Below are 18,079 nucleotides of genomic sequence, written 5' to 3'. Positions count from 1 at the left end.
GCTCTTCAGTCTCTCATTAAGAAAAGGGGGTTGAGAGAATTGGTAAAATAAGCATTAAGGGGCACTTTTTAGCACCATCTGCTTGACAGCATTTTTAAATTGTGTGGTTCATACCTGTTGAATAAGAGAGAGAGACTAAAATGATTTCTTTGGGCTAACTGTAAAAAATTTATGTTCTGTATTTAATTTATTTTAGCCATCTTTAAGACTGAACTGTGGCAGTGCCCAGGGACTGGTTTGCCATGAAGTCCTGACATTTGTTTGTCGATCTGAATTCCCTGTGGAACAACTTAGTGAGCATCCCAGAATTGTTATTGAATTATTTAGTTATAGGAAATGTCGAAGTTAATTTTTATAAGATTGAGCATGTTGTGTTCGTTTGTTGGCTTGAGGAATAATTGAGTAATGAACTTCTTTAATACCTCAAAATATTTTTACCTGGTGTGAAAACTCATTTACAAATAAGCCAACAGTCTGCTTTCAGTATGTCGAGTTAGCTCCTGCTGGACTGACCCTCCACAGAGAACAACTCTGGAAAAAATACAAAAAATGAATAAATGCCCAAAGTCTCAGAAAAGTGAAGAAAAGCAGTAAGATCCTGGAGGGAAATTAACACTTGGAAGAAGAGAGTGGCACAGAGGGAATGTCGCCACTTTTATGGCTTTTATCCAAGAGGATGGGCTACAGTTGGCACTACACACAGGTGCTAAAACTCCAAAAGAAAACCCAAGGTCCTTCTGGCCTGAGGAAGTAGAGAACATAGTTCAGGGAAACTATAGATGTTGGAAAGTAAAGGAAGAATTATAGAAAGGAGAGAGTCATAGTGGGGGAGCCTCAGGATCTGTGAATAATTTTGGTTGACCCCTGAACCACACATGCTCAAGGTGCATTCAGAGCAGCACAGCTGAGTATAAAGGAACTGAACTGAAATTTGAGCTGCACCAAAGAGACAAAGTTTTCACTTTGAACTCGACCAAGTTAACTGCTAAAATAAACAAAAATCAGTACTCACTCAAAGAGTGTAACAAATGTCCACGGCCTCTATAATATAACATTCGTAATTTCCAAGATACAATCCAAAATTATTCCACATATGAGGAATCAGAATGAGGAGCTATTATTTAAAGGGTATGGGGTTTCAATTTACAAAGATATAAAAATTTTGGGAGATGGATGGTGGTATTGGTTGTACAATATTCTGCATGAATTGCACAGTTAAAAGTGGTTAGCGATGGTAATTATTAATGTGTTTTATCACACACACACACACACACACACACACACACACACACAAACAGGAAAGTGTGATCACTTTTCAAGAAAATTGGAAAAAACAACAGAAGCTAACCCTGAGATGATCCAGATGTTGGAATTTGCAAGCAAACATTTTGTAGCAGCTTTTTATAAGTGGGGTCAGCAATATAAAGGAAAATATACCCACCATGAATAAAAAGATAAGAATTCTCAGAGAAATATAATTATACAAGACTCAAACGGAAGTTTTTTAGAACTGAAAAATACAGTATCAAAAAAATCAATATCTTGTTTATCATTAGTATTATATATTCCTCTTTAACATTTTAATATTTTTCTTTTTAGGTATAGATATATAAAGCTGGTTCATATAGTTTTTTTTTAACTGTTACATTATAATTATAACTCCGTATGTGGATTTCTTCAGTAAGCTTCTTTAGTTTTCTAACTCTGAGTTATTTCAGATGGAAGTTTGTATTTGGAAAGCAGATTAACTGTGTTTGATGACTACCATAGAACTATATGATGTCAGTTACTGGAGGGCAGGTAGTGATTGAGAGTATAGGCTCCATTATTACATTGTCTGGCTTCATATCCTGTTTTGCCACTTATTAGGTACATAATTTTGGACAAATTATATAACCTATCCAAGACTTAGTTTTATCCTTTGTAAATTGGGAATTATAATAATTTCTTAATTTAATTTAATTTAATTAAAAGAGAAAGAACGGGAGAGGGGGCAAGGGGCAGTTGAAGTTGCTGAAGCTCTACAACTCTTAGGACATAGTGTAAAGACTGAGCATGACTTCTTTGCAATAGTCTACTGAGGTCTGAGACAGAAAACTGAGTTTATTAAAGGGATTAATAGCAACTAAAAATTAATGAATAAAGGGTGCATTTTTTTTAACTTCCTATAATCTTTTAAATGTAGTGGTAAGTATTATAGCTTAGTGTTTCACTTAGCTGTTTTCTTTTTTTTTAATTAAAAACATTTTTTTAATGTTTATCTATTTTGAGAGAGAGAGGGAAACCTGAGCAGGGGAGGCACAGAGAAGGAGGGAGACATAGAATCCGAAGCAGGTTCCAGGCTCTGAGCCGTCAGCCTGACATGGGGCTCGAACCCACGAACAAGATCATGACCCGAGCCAAACTCAGACACTCAACTGACTGAGCCACCCGGGTGCCCCTAATTTTTTTTTGTTAACATTTATTTATTTTTGAGAGACAGAGCGAGACAGAGCATGAGAGGGGGAGGGGTAGAGAGAGGGGGTGCACAGAATCCAAAGCAGACTCAGGCTCTGAGCTGTCAGCACAGAGCCCGACATAGGGATCAAACTCACAGACTTGTGAGATCATGACCTGAGCCAAAGTCGGACACTTAACGGACTGAGCCACCCAGGTGCCCATCATGTTTTCGTTTTAATTATGAAATAACCCAAACCTATAGGGAAGTGTAAAATAGTATAAATACATATATACCACTAAGACTAACTCAATGTTTTTGCCATAATTGTTATTCTTTTTTAAAGGAATGTGGCAAGTAGCTGCTGTCATAATGGTAGTGTGTTCAGTCATGTGTGTTTTTACATTTTTAGTATATGAGTATATGCTCACACACTATGTTACTGTTGTGTGGGTTTTGCAATTTTGCATAGGTAGATACTGTATTTTTTTGTATACTTTGTAACCTACTTTTTTCACCTAATACCATGTTTTTAAAATATTGACATGTATAGATATAATTCATGCATTTTAATTAACTCTGATTTTCTGTGAGACAGGTTTCTGCTTTTCTGCTGTTAGAAACGAGTGATTCATTGAGTATCCTTAATATTTGCATTTTCTTTGTATTACTTTTTAGACTTCTTGGTTCTTAGTAAGAAATTTTATAAATCACAGTAACATCTTGGGCATCCTTCCTGAAGTTAAAAGCAAATTCTCTTTTGCCCCGTGATTCAGGTCTTAGGTGAAATCTATCTCTGCCCCCAGCTTCTTTAACATGACTTAGCAAAAGGGTCTCAGGCTCTGTGCTGTGACGCCTCTCCCCTTTCTTGGATATATATTTTTTTGGCTTTAAGATACTTGAGTAAATACAGCTTGTAAAGAAAGAACTTACAGAATACTTTTCAAGTTGACAAAAATATGAATACTGTTAAATTTATGAAATTTCATCCAAGTCACATAAAGAATCCTGGTTAGTCATGAAGTGATGAAATTGATGACATGGAACACTGGTACTGCTTAGATTTCCCTCTGGTTTAGGTTAAGAATTTTGTGTTGCTTTCTTTCATTTACCAAACCAATTACCAGTATCCTTCTTTTTCAGAATAACAGCTGTGTGGAACCAATATTAATCTTCACTATGCTAAATGCTGAATTCTGTGTACTTTTTTATTTTCCTTAAATTAAAAATATATCTCAGCTGATTTTAGTAGTATATTTTAAGATACCTTTTTTACTATTTTGTGCTGACTTACTAAATATTTGAAGAAAGCTATTGTTTGTGCAAATATTTATCTGTTTATTACTTGTCAGAGTGCTTAGGTAGAAATATGAAGCCCATATTTTGAGTTTTTTTTTAAATAATGGATTAAAAAACTTTTATACAGCATTCCCTAAAATTCATTTTTCCTATATTACAGTGACTTAGAGTCATTCTGAAAGGAATATAATAGGTATAGTGTCTGGGTAGCATTATCTGTTAGTTATTACTGCTCATAGTCCCTTAAATCTAAGTAGAAAAAATAATCTGAAATCAAAACTTAACAAATAGCTGTGTATAAGATATTAATATTTTTTTATTAAGGGTACACTGTATTATTCTCTTTTTCTTTTATAATTTTATGAGTAAAACCTCTTTAAAAGTACTGTTTAATGTCCTGTCTGGTTTTGGATTGAGTCTTTGTTTGTATTAAATACCCATGATTATTTACTTGACCATTGTTTACTTTCTTTGTAACTGTTGGCCGGAACAGATCTCATTTATGTCTCTTGCCTCTGTGTCTCATTTAGTTTGGGATTTGTCTCACATTTTTCATTTTTATCAATAGTTGTGTTAAACTAGGTCAGACTAAGTTTGTAGACCTCCACATTGTACTTTTTTACCTCTGCTGTGGTTTTGTCTAATGACATGTAAGACACAAGTGCAATGAAGAGAGATTTCATTTTCTTATGTGAGACATTTAAATCAGAAAGACCTTGTTTTTCCAACCTTTTTGAGATGTAGCTTAATTTCTCTTTTTTAGAGCGGCATGCAGAATGTGTGCTGGTAAAATGCAGTGTGCCCTGACAGGGCAAGGAGCTAAATTCTTCAGTTTTTCACTGGTGGTAAGATACGTGCAAGTGTTTCATCTGCTGGCCACGCTGGCAACTTGTATGGTTGTGCCATGGCCTGTGCAAAGCATGAAGCTGTCAGTTGTCAGTGGAGAGAGTCAGAGGAAAACATGGGAAGTTTGAGGTTGGTTGTAGATGAAATATGTGCAAGAGACGGTCCTGCCATAGATGGTTAGAGAGTGGTCAGAACACTCTCACTTCGCTACTTCTGTCATTTATTGTGCAGCGTAAATCTAAAGCCTATGTATTTTATTATTGGGAAGTTCTTTCTTTATCTTGTTATAAACCCAGCAGCAATCATTTCTTAAAGATGGAAGTGTAGACTTAATGAAGAATGAAGTACTGACTTTCTTTCTCAGTACTCACTGTGCACAAAATGTTTATCAGTGTTTACCAGCCACTATGAGAGTTGTAGTGATGTCACCGACCACACAACGACCAGAAGATAAAATGTACTGAAAAAAGATCAGCATCTATTTAAAAAGTTGAGTTGTAGGGATGAGCTCTGGGTGTTATATGTAAGTGACAAATCACTAAATTCTACTGCTGAAATCATTATTACACTATATGTTAACTTACTTGGATTTAAATACATTTTTAAATTTTTAAAAAGAAGTTAAGAGTTATTTTAAGAAGATTGTGTCTCCAGGGACGCCTGGATGGCTCAGTAAGTTAGCGACTGACTTCGGGCTCAGGTCATGTTCTCACAGTTGGTGAGTTTGAGCCCCGCATCGGGCTCTGTGCTGACAGCTCAAAGCCTGGAGCCTGCTTCAGATTCTGTGTCTCCCTCTCTCTCTCTGCCCCTCCCCTGCTCACGCTCTGTCTCTGTCTTTCTCAAAAATAAATAAACATTTAAAAAAAAAAAGAAGAAGAAGATTGTGTCTCCAGATGACAAATACATACAGGTACAAAAGATGTTTACATAGCTTTCTTGATACAAGATCTCATTTAGATAACTGTTTAAAAATTAATTTTCTTCATTTTTTATTCCAAGTTCTCTTTTTACATATGAAGAAGGAAGTAGTAACTATTAATGTCTTGGCTCCATTAGCAGAAAAAGGGCCTAAACAATGCCAGTTTTCAAGTAGAAAATTGATTAATTTCGTTACTAGGTTGATTTTTTCACTCAAAGCTTTTGTATGTTTGTTCCATTTTGCCATAAATGGAATCAAAATAAAGCATTTGGAAGTTTATTCTGTCAAAAATGCTGTAAATGCTGTTGATTTTGCATTTTCTAAATTTGGTGAAATATGTTAAAAGGTATAAAGAGAATTACTTAAAAAGTTGTTTTTTTTTTTTTAAGTTTAGAGAGAGAAAGCTTGATTGGGGATAGGAGCAGAAGGGAAGAAAGAATCTTTTATTTTTAATGTTTATTTATTTATTTTGGGGGGGGGGTGTTTGTGAACAGGAGAGGGGCAGAGAGAGAGGGAGAGAGAGCATCCCAAGCAGGATCCATGCTGTCTGCACAGAACCTAACGTGGGGCTCGATCATAAGACCATGGGATCTTGACCCTGAGGCAAAATCAAGAATTGGACGCTCAATCAACTGAGCCACCCAGGCACCCTGAGAATTATTTAAAAGTTTTGTCTCATAAAAATAATTATCAAAAAAAAGTTTCATTGAATGGAGGGGTAAAAGTTACATATCAGGGCTTAACATATTTACAGATTTCAACATGAAAAAGAAAGCATGGTGAGAATATCCTTCTTTGAACAGGATTTTCTTTAATCTTACCAGATTGTCTAACGTAAAGAGGGTGTTTTCTTCATTACAAATGTTATGGTCTATAGAGAAGAGTACGTTGAAAATGTCAACAGTTTTGTAATTATTGATCATAAAATTCAATTTTGAAAAAGATTTATTAGACAATCTTACTCTTTTTAAAAAGCTCAAAATAAAGCCATATAAAAATATGTTCTTCAGAGAAATGTCAATGACTTATTATTAGAGGTGATACACCTTACAAACTGATTAAAGTGTATGAACATATAGTGAATAATTACTTATGTTTTTGATGCATCATTATATATAGATAGGTTTTTATCTTTTAGAAAATTTTAGTTTTGAAAAAAAGAATTTTAGTTTTGAAAATGGATTTTTTAAAGTATTTTTTAATGTTTATGTTTGAGAGGGAAGGAGAGAGAGAGAGAATGCGGGGCAGAGTGTGAGTGGGGGAGGGGCAGAGAGAGAGGGAGACACAGAATCCGAAGCAGGCTCCAGGCTCTGAGCTCTCAGCACAGATCACGATGCAGGGCTCAAACTCATGAGCTGTGAGATCATGACCTGAGCCCACGTGGAATGCCTAACTGACTGAGCCGCCCAGATGCCCCGAAAATGGATTTTTAATAGAACTATTTTATAAGGCCACCAGTATAATAAAACAAGTTTTGTAGTCAATAAATGGATACTTTAAAAATTACAAAATTTTAATTCCTAAAAATTCCCTAACTTTCATTAGTGTCTATTAATATATTGAGATAGTTTAATTTTCTAAAAATTAATTTTGGGGATCAGAAATGTGTCACTCCAGTAGTTCACAAAAATTAATCACTAGATTGCACATCTGAAACTAATATAACACTGTGTTAACTATGCTGAAATTAAAATTTTGAAAATCATTGCAATGAACAGACTAATTTTTTTCTTTATTTTAATTGCATATTCTAAATCTCACCACTCAGAAGGACTTGAGAGTTAACCTAGTTGTAAATTCTCACTGTGCATTTGAGATAACTAAGGGTTAGTATATTTGCCAGGCTATCTCAGAAAGTTAATAACACAGTCCAGGATACCACACTTTTTTTTGAGCTGTATTCCTCATTTGGTGAATATTTTGCTAATTTTCTTTAAAAATGAATTTTTCTCATTTGCAGTTGAACCACCATGGTCTACTAATTAGTGAATAGCAATTATTGGTAACCAAATTCCTAATAACTCTATTAACATTTTTCACTTGTATTTTTTATAGTTCTACTTTTTTGAAACTAGGTTAATGCTCTTTAAATACATTGTTACTGCAAGAAGGTTGCTTTCTATTCAAATCAATTATCTTAACCAATTATTATCGTAAAAGAGTTTACCACACCATTTCTATACTTTGACTTTTTGTTCTTGAATTGTCTTTAGCTGTGCCTGACTTGACTGATTTCATTTTTTATCCTTTATTAATGTCTATAAAATGTTCTAATGTCGATGTTTATTTTTTCCATATATTATGAATCCTGTTTAATTTATAGTTACAATTGTGTTTGTGTAACCTAAATTAAAACTATGCTTTTTCAATAAAGTAACTGGAGTTTAAAATTCAAACCTATTTTGATAACATTTCAAATTTGGTTTAATTACTATTGAAATTATCTCAATACATGTTAATGTAGTACATTCAAAAATTGACTTAGGAAATCTTATTACAGTGTAAAAGCTACTGTAATAAGTTGCTGCCTTACATAAATAAATAAATGACCAATATTACTAGAGGCTATAAGCAGCATGGGAAAGAAATGGAAGGAGTCTTTTATCCTAGTTTTTAGAGGGCATCAGCAGCTTGCTTTTATGAAAAAGTAACAGCTAAATGCACTGCAAATAATTTGCAGTAATCCAGTTCAGTGATTCATGTGTCTGCTTTAATGGGTCATAATTCAGGGTAAAGTAACTGAGTGCAGTCAGAGTGCAGACACTGCTTATGCCAGGGACAGTATCTCTTCATAAAACACACCTCAGGAGAAGCAGTTTGCCAGCCCCCTAATACTCTCTGATGTTTTGATGTCCTGCATATTTTTCCGATTAAGTTTTGAGTGCCATGTTTTTAGTTGTATTTCCACATTCATTATTCTCACGTAGACCCTTCAGCGGGTTTGCCATATATGATTATTTTTTTAATGATGCCTTTCTTTCCACTTCAGCAGTTTAATAATCTAGCACATGGCTGCTTCTCAGTACTCAGCATTCACCTCCCCAATACTGAAGAGGACATGTGCTTTGGCTTCAAAATTCCATTTGCAGCGTTAGAAATGCATATTCCCTACGGAACAACATTTGTTTGACATAACCATTCATTTTTATTACCTCTTTAAATATGTTTATCCAGAGTTATCAATAATCATAAATAACTGTATTCTCATCTTGTTCTGTTTTTTTCCAACAGACAAAATTGCTTACCCAGTACATATTAAATCTCGGCAAGTATGATCAAAACTACGACATCAGAGACCGTACAAGATTTATTAGGCAGCTTATTGTTCCGAATGAGAAGAGTGGAGCTTTAAGTAAATATGCCAAAAAAATATTCCTAGCACAAAAACCTGCACCACTGCTTGAATCTCCTTTTAAAGGTATTATTATCAGAATATAATGGCAAAATACACGTTACCTAAAAAATTATGACAATATGTCCCATTTCTAATACATTTAAAATTTAGCTCTTAGAAAATATAAGTGATTAATATAAGTAAATATATAAGAACACTATGCTTTCTACTCATCTGTTCTCCAGAGCAACCTTCATATTAAAGTTTTTTTATAGACCTTATTTACCTAAGTAATTTCAGTCTTCTGAGTTTATTTTTATTCTTACTAAGCAGTTCAGCTGAACAATAGATTAAATCTGTGTTCTTCTTATTGACATTGACTTCATTCCTATTTTAAATAGCCTTATTTAATAAGGAATATAATATACCTTAATAGTGAGTTTTTACTAATTAAATACTCTATGTACACTAACATAACTTTTCTAGGAAGAATTATTTCTTAAAAATATCCCTTTATATTTAAATTTGTTTTTCAAGATGGAAGTTGACTTATTTTTTCCAGCTTTTTAAAAAGGAGTAATTTTATCAATTTAACAAGTAGCCATTAGAGTCAGAATCAAATGATTGTATACCTTGGTTTTCATATTGTTTCTTATTTAATTGTTGGTGATAAAAAGCAGGTCAGTATTGTAGAAAAACTATTAAAATTCTGAATGTGTTTGTGCTAAGACATGTATATGGATTGTTTAACTGTGCTGTCATTCTTAATATTCACAGTAAAGTAATTTTTAGAGAAGCTACATTTCAGAGCAACACCTCTAAACACACTGACTGATTAGCTTTTTTATTGACCATTATGGGGGAGATTATTGTAATCTATGGACTGAAATCAGTTTTTTGACCTATGAAGAGCTTCCTAGTTTATATTTATTCCTTGACATTTGAGGTAATATGCCAATTACCTTGAGCTCTGATTGGGATTGTTCTCTGTTATATACAGCTCATATTGTTTATTTTATATTTTCCTCTATTTTAATAGATAGGGATCATTTCCAGCTTGGCACTTTATCTCATACTCTCAACACTAAAGCTACCGGGTACCTGGAATTATCTAATTGGCCAGAGGTGGCGCCAGACCCATCAGTTCGAAATGTAGAAGTAATAGAGTTGGTAAGTTGACCTTTTCTGAAATTAATTTTGTCAAGCAGTGGGAGATTCTAGAATAACTATTGTTTTATATAAAAGCTTTTTTAACGGGTTGAAAATTGAAAATTGTTCTGGTATTTCTAAATGTAATGTATTAGATATATCTCGCTGTTTTGGGAACTGAATATTGTAGTATTCCTATGTCATTGTACGTGTACTGTTCCTTTTCTTCAAGGAAATAGAGAATTGAATTCTCTGCATCAGTGCCACCCACATTTTTGGTATTGCATTTGTAGCTGTGTAGATTCAATTTCTAAGGTATTTAGTGTCATTGGATTGAGCTTTTTCTACTTTGTTTAGAGATTTCATAAGCTTCCTGTCAATATTTTTCTAAATAATTTTTGCTGTTCTCTCCCAGAAAAACCATACAAAGTGTTCTTCTGGATTTTCTGGTGAACCTGTTTTAAGTGCAGCCTAAATATAAACAGGTGGCATTGTGTACAAACGATGTCCTTAGATAAGGTCATAACTAATAAGAATATTATGTTGCTTTCACGTTAAAAAAAAAAAAAGCTCTCACATAAATACTCTTTCCCTAGATCTTTAAAAAATTCTGGCTACTAAAATGAAAGAGTTAATGTTCTTTCTAATGTTATCCTTTTCTTACGTCAACAAGAAAAACAAGGTCTTCTGATGTCTTTAGAAATTGATCATGTGAAATATATCCAATAGTTTTTTAAGTAGGATTAACAAAAAAGAACAATTAGGTATTACATTCTGGGTGCTTTTCTGATAGGAAAGATGTATTAAACTAAGATTCAGATAACCAGAGTTCTTTACCACTGATTCCTATGAGAAAGTACATTAACCTTCCTGCCTATTAAATTTTCCACTTATGATGGATGGAAATATTTGTTATTTTATTTTTTTTAAGTTTATTTATTTATTTTGAGAGAGACAGAGAGCCTGCAGGCAGGGGAGGGGCAAAGAGAGAGGGAGAGAGAGAATCCCAAGCAGGCTCCACACTTTCAGTGCAGAACCCAAAGTGGGGCTCAGTGTCACAACTGTGAGATCGTGAGCCGAGCCAAAATCAAGAGTTGGACACTTAACCCACTGAGCCACCCAGGTGCCCCTTTATTACTTTAAATAGAAGAATTTCTGTAATAGGCCGTGTAATTTGGTCCTTTTGAAAAATACGTTTCTCTTAACTACTCAAACTTATCCTGGCTTTGAAGCACGGCCAAAAGTGATAATAACTAATAATGACTCAATTTAGCAAACCCTGGCACTTTGATAATGTTTTACACACATTATCTTGTTTAAACCTCATAATGGTTGTAAATGATGGTTATCGTTGTTCCTATTTTCCAGTTGAGGAAACTAGGGTGCAGAGAACCCAAGTAAATTGCCCAAGCTTATATAGCTAGTAAGTGATGGAACTGGGATTCCAACACAGATCAGAGTCCACCGTTCATGTTGTTACTGCCTACATTTTATTATGTAATGTGAAGAGAGAAAGCTTGAGCTTGTTTGCAAATCTGTGCTTTTCTTAGTACTAGTACTTGGCACTGTCATTTTTATGTTGTGACAAATGATCTCTGTTTAGAGGTGACTTAAAAAAATGTAAAACTTACTAAAACTAATTGTGTGTCCATTCCTCCTTGAAATTAAGTTTGTTGATTTTCACTCAGATCTGTATGCTCTTAAATACTCTTCAAAGATTGGCTTATTTGTGCAACTTTGTGTCAGATGTTAGTATACAAAGACATGTTCTTTGTTATGATTATTTCCATAGATTTAATCTCTGCTAATTTCGTATTATGGCTGCTCATTGTTTTTATGGTTCTGTCCTTTTCCATTATTGGGTACATAATGCTTTGGCACATGTACAACCATCCTTTTATCCTCCTCTGCATTTCCACCCTGTCCTTCCTCCTTGCTACCCCACTCCACCAAAAAAAATTAAAATAAAAATAGTTTATCTTCCCAGAAATTGATAGCAATGCTACACAGTTTAATTTGGTTTCAGTGGTATCCTTATGTTGGCTGATGGATTGGTTGTTTGGCTGGCTTTTTCCATTGTCTTGTGCTCTTCTAAGTTTTAACTGCCTTATAGGGACGGTACTTAACCTGTCTTCTCATGTTCATTTCATCTGCCCAGTTCAACAGAGACAGGTTGATTTCTTTTCCTTTTTGCTGATTGCATCCTAGAAATTAATAACTGATAACTTATTGTGGAGAATAATTAAAAGTGATGGAACCTAGTTGAAGAAAACTGTCACTATCCATTGATACCATGCAGAAAACTTTTAATCTACTGGTCTCTGGACATGTTGGCTTAAAATTATACTATAAGAGATACAATTAAGTATAAAATTAATATACCTAGTTTTATTATCCAGTGCAGCTGCAACAGTGCAGAAAGTAGTGTTCCTTATAGTCTTTCTTACCTCTCACCCTACCACCCCTCCTCCAAAGTCACATCAATGCATTTCATGCACATAATACACTGTGTTATCCTAGTTTTACAATACCGTGATCTTATAGGATCACATTTCATTATTATGAAATATAACCTTAGTTAAGAAAAATGCCTAGGTTTAGGTAATCTGATATGGAAACTAGTTATATTGACACCAGAAATGACTTAGAATTGCACCCTACGTTTTCCAGGATATTGGATATAATGTATATTTATATTATGATACCAATAAGTTTTGAAGATCCTTCCAAATTTTTTTGCTCAGTTCTAGAAAATCTCACCCCCTTAGGGACAGACCATCTTTTTCATATCAAAGGTATTTTACTTTGTAAACACATCTACTTTTGATATTTTATCCCTCCTAGGATCTTTCTAATTAGTCCTTCATTATTCTCTTCCTCTTCTCTTTCTCCATTATTTCTGTTGCTTAGAATGATTTAATTATCATGGTAATAAAAGACTATAAAAAAGTTAAAATATTTTTATTGTTTAAAACCTAAAACTCCATGAATAAAGAGTTCATGGCCATGTCAAGATAATTTGCCTTTTTGAGCATAGAACCCTAATTTTCCTTATTTGTTAATTTGGTCTTACCCTGACAGCCATCTAGATTAAATATTTTTTTTTTCCCCAGAAATTGATCCGGCCATTTTTTACCAGGCTTCAGAAAAAATATGTTTGTTTTAAGGATTTAAGAAAAAATATGAACTGAATTGTTTATTAAATATAGAACTTTGTTTATAGAACAGCATCTTTATTCATATTTGGAAGACAGCATTTTAAATATATATGAAAAGAAAGCAGTACTGCTGACCTTATGTATCATATTCAAATATATTCAAGTAATTTTTACTCATTTTTCTATTATTGTCCATATAGTAATTTTCCAGGTTATTGAAGCTTATCTTTTTGAGCAACATACCTTAAGCCCTAAAGTCCTCTAGATCAGTGGTTTACAACCCTGGCTGCATATTATAATCATATGGAAATCTTTAAAAACAAACCTATGTGAGACTTGCTGCAGACCATTTAAATCAGAATCTTAGGAGGTAAATCCCAGGCATTAGCTTTTTCAGAATTAGTATATTTTTTGTGTGTGTTAGTATTTTACAAAATATTCCAGTTGACTCTTACATGCATCCAGTGTTGAGAACCATTCTTAAACCTCTGTCATGCTATAAATTCCTTTACAACAAAATATACACTCTAGCCAGCTGGCACATAATAGGAACTCAATTGAAATTTTGATAAGAGCCTGGGTGGCTCAGTCGGTTAAACATCCGACTTCAACTCAGGTCATGATCTCATGGTTTGTAGGTTTGAGCCCCATGTCAGGCTCTGTGTTGACAACTCGGAGCCAGGAGCCTGCTTTGGATTCTGTGTCTCCTCTTTCTCTGCCCCTCCCCCATTGGCACTCCGTCTCTCTCAAAAATAAATAAACCTTAAAAAAATTAAAAAGGAAAAAAATTTTTTGATAAATAAATGAGTGGTAACCATTTTTGACTTCTTAAAAAATAGAGATTTGTCTGCCCTATAACAGAATATATGAAACAGGATTTAATTTTTTCTTGATAAATCAAAGTCACAATTATGAAAATAATTTATTTTACTTAATTCAGTGCATTAAAGTCTTTGAGGAGTTATTCACACAACTAATCATTATTGTGCCAGACACTTTAGAGATCTGTCAGTGTACAAAGTATTCAAATACCCCTGCTCTCCAGAAGCTGATGTTCTAGCAGTGACACACTGACAATAAAAATAAATATGTAAATTGTATTTATAGTATGTTGGAAACTGATAAGTGCTGTGACTAAAATAAAATAAAATAAAATAAAAAAGAATACAGCAAAGTACAGAAGTGCCAGGTATGAGAGGTTGGAATTTTAAATAGAGTAGTCCTCTCTGAGGTGACTTTTGTGCAAAGACTTGAAGGAAGGGAGGGAGTGAGACGTGCAGTTATCTGGGGGAGAGCATTGGAAGTGCAGTCAGCTGGGGAAAGGCCCTTCAGGGGAGCATACCTGAGGTGTGTGAGTGGGAGTGGCTGGTGCAAAGTGGGCCAGAAAGCAGCAGAAGGAGGTCAGAAAGGCAAGGAGGGGGGGGGGGGGTTGGTCATCTAAGGCAAGCAGGTTTTTGTAAGGGCTAGCTTTTTCTGAGTGAAATGGAGAGCTGTGGCAAGCTTTCAAACCCCAGATAGGCTTGATTAGACTCAGGCTTTAATTCAGTCATTTTAGCTGCTGTGTTAAGCAAATTTGGAGTTGGGGAATGGGGGGTATGATAGAAGCAAAATAAGCAGTTGCAGTAATCTGAGAGAAGATGGCTCTGACCAAGGTAGCTAAAAGCTTTTTCGTGGATTAGATATTTAGGATATGAAAGAGAAAGAGAAATCAAATATTACCTGAGGGTTTAGGCTGCTGAGATGGTTAGGCTTGTTGATTTGCCTGTACTGTTTTTGGGTGGTTTTTTGTTTTTTTTTTAACTTCAGTATTAAGCTCTGATCTTTCGTTTCTTCATGCTGTTATTGTGCCCGCCTCTAAATGCCTCACATCTTCTAGAGTATATTACTTTAGTTCACATCTCTTGCAGACCAACAAATACAAAAGTCTTTTATGTAAAATAAAGTTGTTGATTTAACAGAATGCAATCTGAGTGAGGTTTGGTTTCCTCTATTTAGGAATAAAGTGGAATCAGCCTTAATGTCAGCTCTTCTAATAGTTGCCTTCTCTGTTGGGACCCGCAACTTTCTTTTGGGTTCACAGTGGATCCTGAATGCTTGTTTGCCAGCAGACTGAATCCCTTAATGAGAATTCATTTATATTTACAATTTTCCTTTTTTGAAAAACAGGCCAAAGAATGGACTCCAGCAGGAAAAGCAAAGAAAGAGAATCCTGCTAAGAAATTTTATTCTGAATCGGAGGAGGAAGAGGACTCTTCTGATAGCAGCAGTGACAGTGGTGGGGTTTATGATTTATTGAAAAACTTCGTTCACTAAAGCTGATATACTGTGCCTCCAACAAAACATAAGGCGTAGTACATAATATTCACCAAGTGGGCTTAAACAAAGTTTGTACAATAATGCATTGTTTTGTTTTAAAAGTAATTTCTCATCCTTTCTCATTTGACTTTGCCTCTTGAACACCCAGCTAGTAAATGATAGAGTTGAAACAGAAACTCATGCTTTTCTGCATTCTAACCTGAACTGCCTGTTATATTCATAGCATACTGGAAAACATTATATTTGATAAGCCTTTAGTGGGGCCTTTAAAAGTAACTTTCTTTTGTAGAAATGTAAAGTTTATTTTAAACATTGCACAATATGTTCTTCATCCATATTATACTCTTTTATTTCTACATGGCCCTGTATAGAGTGAAGTTAAAATTAATAAATCTCTGTGTATTACAAAGAGTCAAAGAGCTAAAATGACTAGGATAACAATATACGATGAAAAGACTATCGAGTAGGAAGGATTTAGAAGTACTGCATTTTAGCTTTGCCAACTGAGTAAGGTACTTACCTTTCTCCGTGTCTGATAAATGAAGAAATAGAGGTGGATACTTTCAAGTCCCTTCAGCACTAAAATTCTGTGAGCAATTGACACAATGAAAAATGTATTGGAGTTACTTTTTTTTTTAACTTTGTAATTTAACTTTATTTTTTAATTTTTTAAAATTTACATCCAAATTAGTTAGTATATAGTGAAGCAATGATTTCAGGATTAGCCCACAACCCCTCCAGCAACCCTCAGTTTGTGCTCCATATTTACGAGTCTCTTCTCTTTTGTCCCCCTCCCTGTTTTTATATTCTTTTTGTTTCCCTTCCCTTATGTTCATCTGTTTTGTCTCTTAAAGTCCTCCTACGAATGAAGTCATACGATGTTTGTCTTTCTCTAATTTCACTTCGCATAATACCCTCCAGTTTCATCCACGTAGTTGCAAATGGCAAGATTTCATTCTTTTTGATTGCCGAGTACTACTCCATTGTGTGTGTGTGTGTGTGTGTGTGTGTGTGTGTGTGTGTGTGTGTGTGTGTTATACCACATCTTTTTTATCCATTCATCCATCGATGGACATTTGGGCTCTTTCCATACTTTGGCTATTATTGATAGTGCTGCTATAAACGCGGGAGTACATGTGTCCCTTTGAAACAGCACACCTGTATCCCTTGGATGCATGCCTAGTAGTGCAATTGCTGGGTCATAGGGTAGTTCTATTTTTAGTTTTTTAAGAAACCTATTGGAGTTACTTTTACCACTCTTTTTAACAATTTACCTAAGAGGCACACCTGGGTGGCTCAGTCAGTTAAGCATCTGACCCTGGATTTCGGCTCGGGTCATGATCTCACAGTCCATGGGGTTTGAGCCCTGCATCAGGCTCCGTGTTCACAGGGCAGAGCCTGCTTTGGATTCTCTCTCCCCCTTTCTCTCTTTGCCTCCCCTGCTTGTGTGTGCACATGTGCTGGCTCTCTCTCTCTCTGTCTTAAATATTAAAAACAGTTTACCTGGGAGACATCTGAGCCAAGATCAAATGACACCCTTTTCTTCTAAAACCTTTTTTCCTTGGCAGAACCAAGAGCTTTTCATTATTACTTGGTCATCCATCACCTTACTCTAAGGTAATTCATTCTTTTTCGTCTGTTCCCCCTATCAAAATCTTTATTTTCTGTATCTGATAAATTAACCTGTAATGCCTCTTATCAAGCTGAAAATGGAGAAAATATTTCAATCTAGATTGTGAATGCTAAAAAATAGATTTCAGGAATGATGTTGACTATTGAGAAAGATCTGTTTGAATAGTTACAAGTGTACCATATACATATTTGCCTACATCCCCTTTATTCATAAGCTCATGCCTGTTAATAGGCTAACTTAAAAAAAAAAAGACTTTTTAAAAATGTTTACTTAATACTTTCATGAGAGAGAGAGAGTATGCACATGCGTAAGTGGGGGAAGGGCAAAGAAGGAGAGAGAGAATCCCAAGCAGGCTCCCTGCTGTCAGCATAGATCCCGATGTGGGGCTTGATCTCACCAACCATGCAGTCATGACCTGAGCCAAAATCAGGAGTTGGATGCTCAACTGCCTGAGCTACCCAGGCATTTTTTTTTAATGCTTATTTATTTATTTTGCAATAGGGAGAGAGTTAAAATACGTATTTGAAATATTCCATTGAGACCTTCATGGGTTGATGTGAGCCATGTGGCAGCAATTTTGTGCTAGCTACTGGAGGAATACAGTAACTTTTCTCATTAGAAATTATGACATTATTTTCTCAATGAGGAAGTCTTCTAGAGGATAAACAAATTTCCTTAAGGATTTTACTAACTTGGATATTTAAATAATGGTGCCTAAAGTGAACTAGACCCAGATTCATGTTGAACTCCCATGTAATTAACATGAGAGAGTCACTTAGATGCTGTAATTTCTTCTCATTATTTATGGGATAAGTCATTTATCTGAGTTAATATATACATGTGCACACCTTTGATATCACAACAAATTTAAAATATGCTATTCGGCAGTTTTGTAAAATTTGGGTAAAATAAATTTTGCCCTTTGTAGAAGCTGATGATAATGAGTGCCTTACTGTGTGGCAGGTGTCGTTGTGTCTTCATCACCTTT

The 18,079-nt window shown here is 34.7% G+C and overlaps 1 protein-coding gene across 10 annotated transcripts in view; it reads left to right on the top strand.

The window, feature by feature from the left end:
- The window catches only part of AP3B1 (adaptor related protein complex 3 subunit beta 1), a 259,225-nt gene that overhangs the window by 148,068 nt on the left and 93,078 nt on the right, over positions 1 to 18,079 (top strand). For all 10 annotated transcript variants that reach the window (XM_042988960.1, XM_007079816.3, XM_042988982.1 and 7 more), the window contains 3 exons: positions 8,733 to 8,919; positions 9,875 to 10,005; positions 15,309 to 15,417. In XM_042988960.1, coding sequence (XP_042844894.1) covers positions 8,733 to 8,919; positions 9,875 to 10,005; positions 15,309 to 15,417 — 427 coding nt within the window. The remainder of the gene's footprint in view (positions 1 to 8,732; positions 8,920 to 9,874; positions 10,006 to 15,308; positions 15,418 to 18,079) is intronic.

This window comes from Panthera tigris, chromosome A1, assembly GCF_018350195.1.
Source record: "Panthera tigris isolate Pti1 chromosome A1, P.tigris_Pti1_mat1.1, whole genome shotgun sequence".
NCBI lineage: Eukaryota > Metazoa > Chordata > Mammalia > Carnivora > Felidae > Panthera > Panthera tigris.
This window is presented reverse-complemented; position numbering and strand designations above follow the sequence as displayed.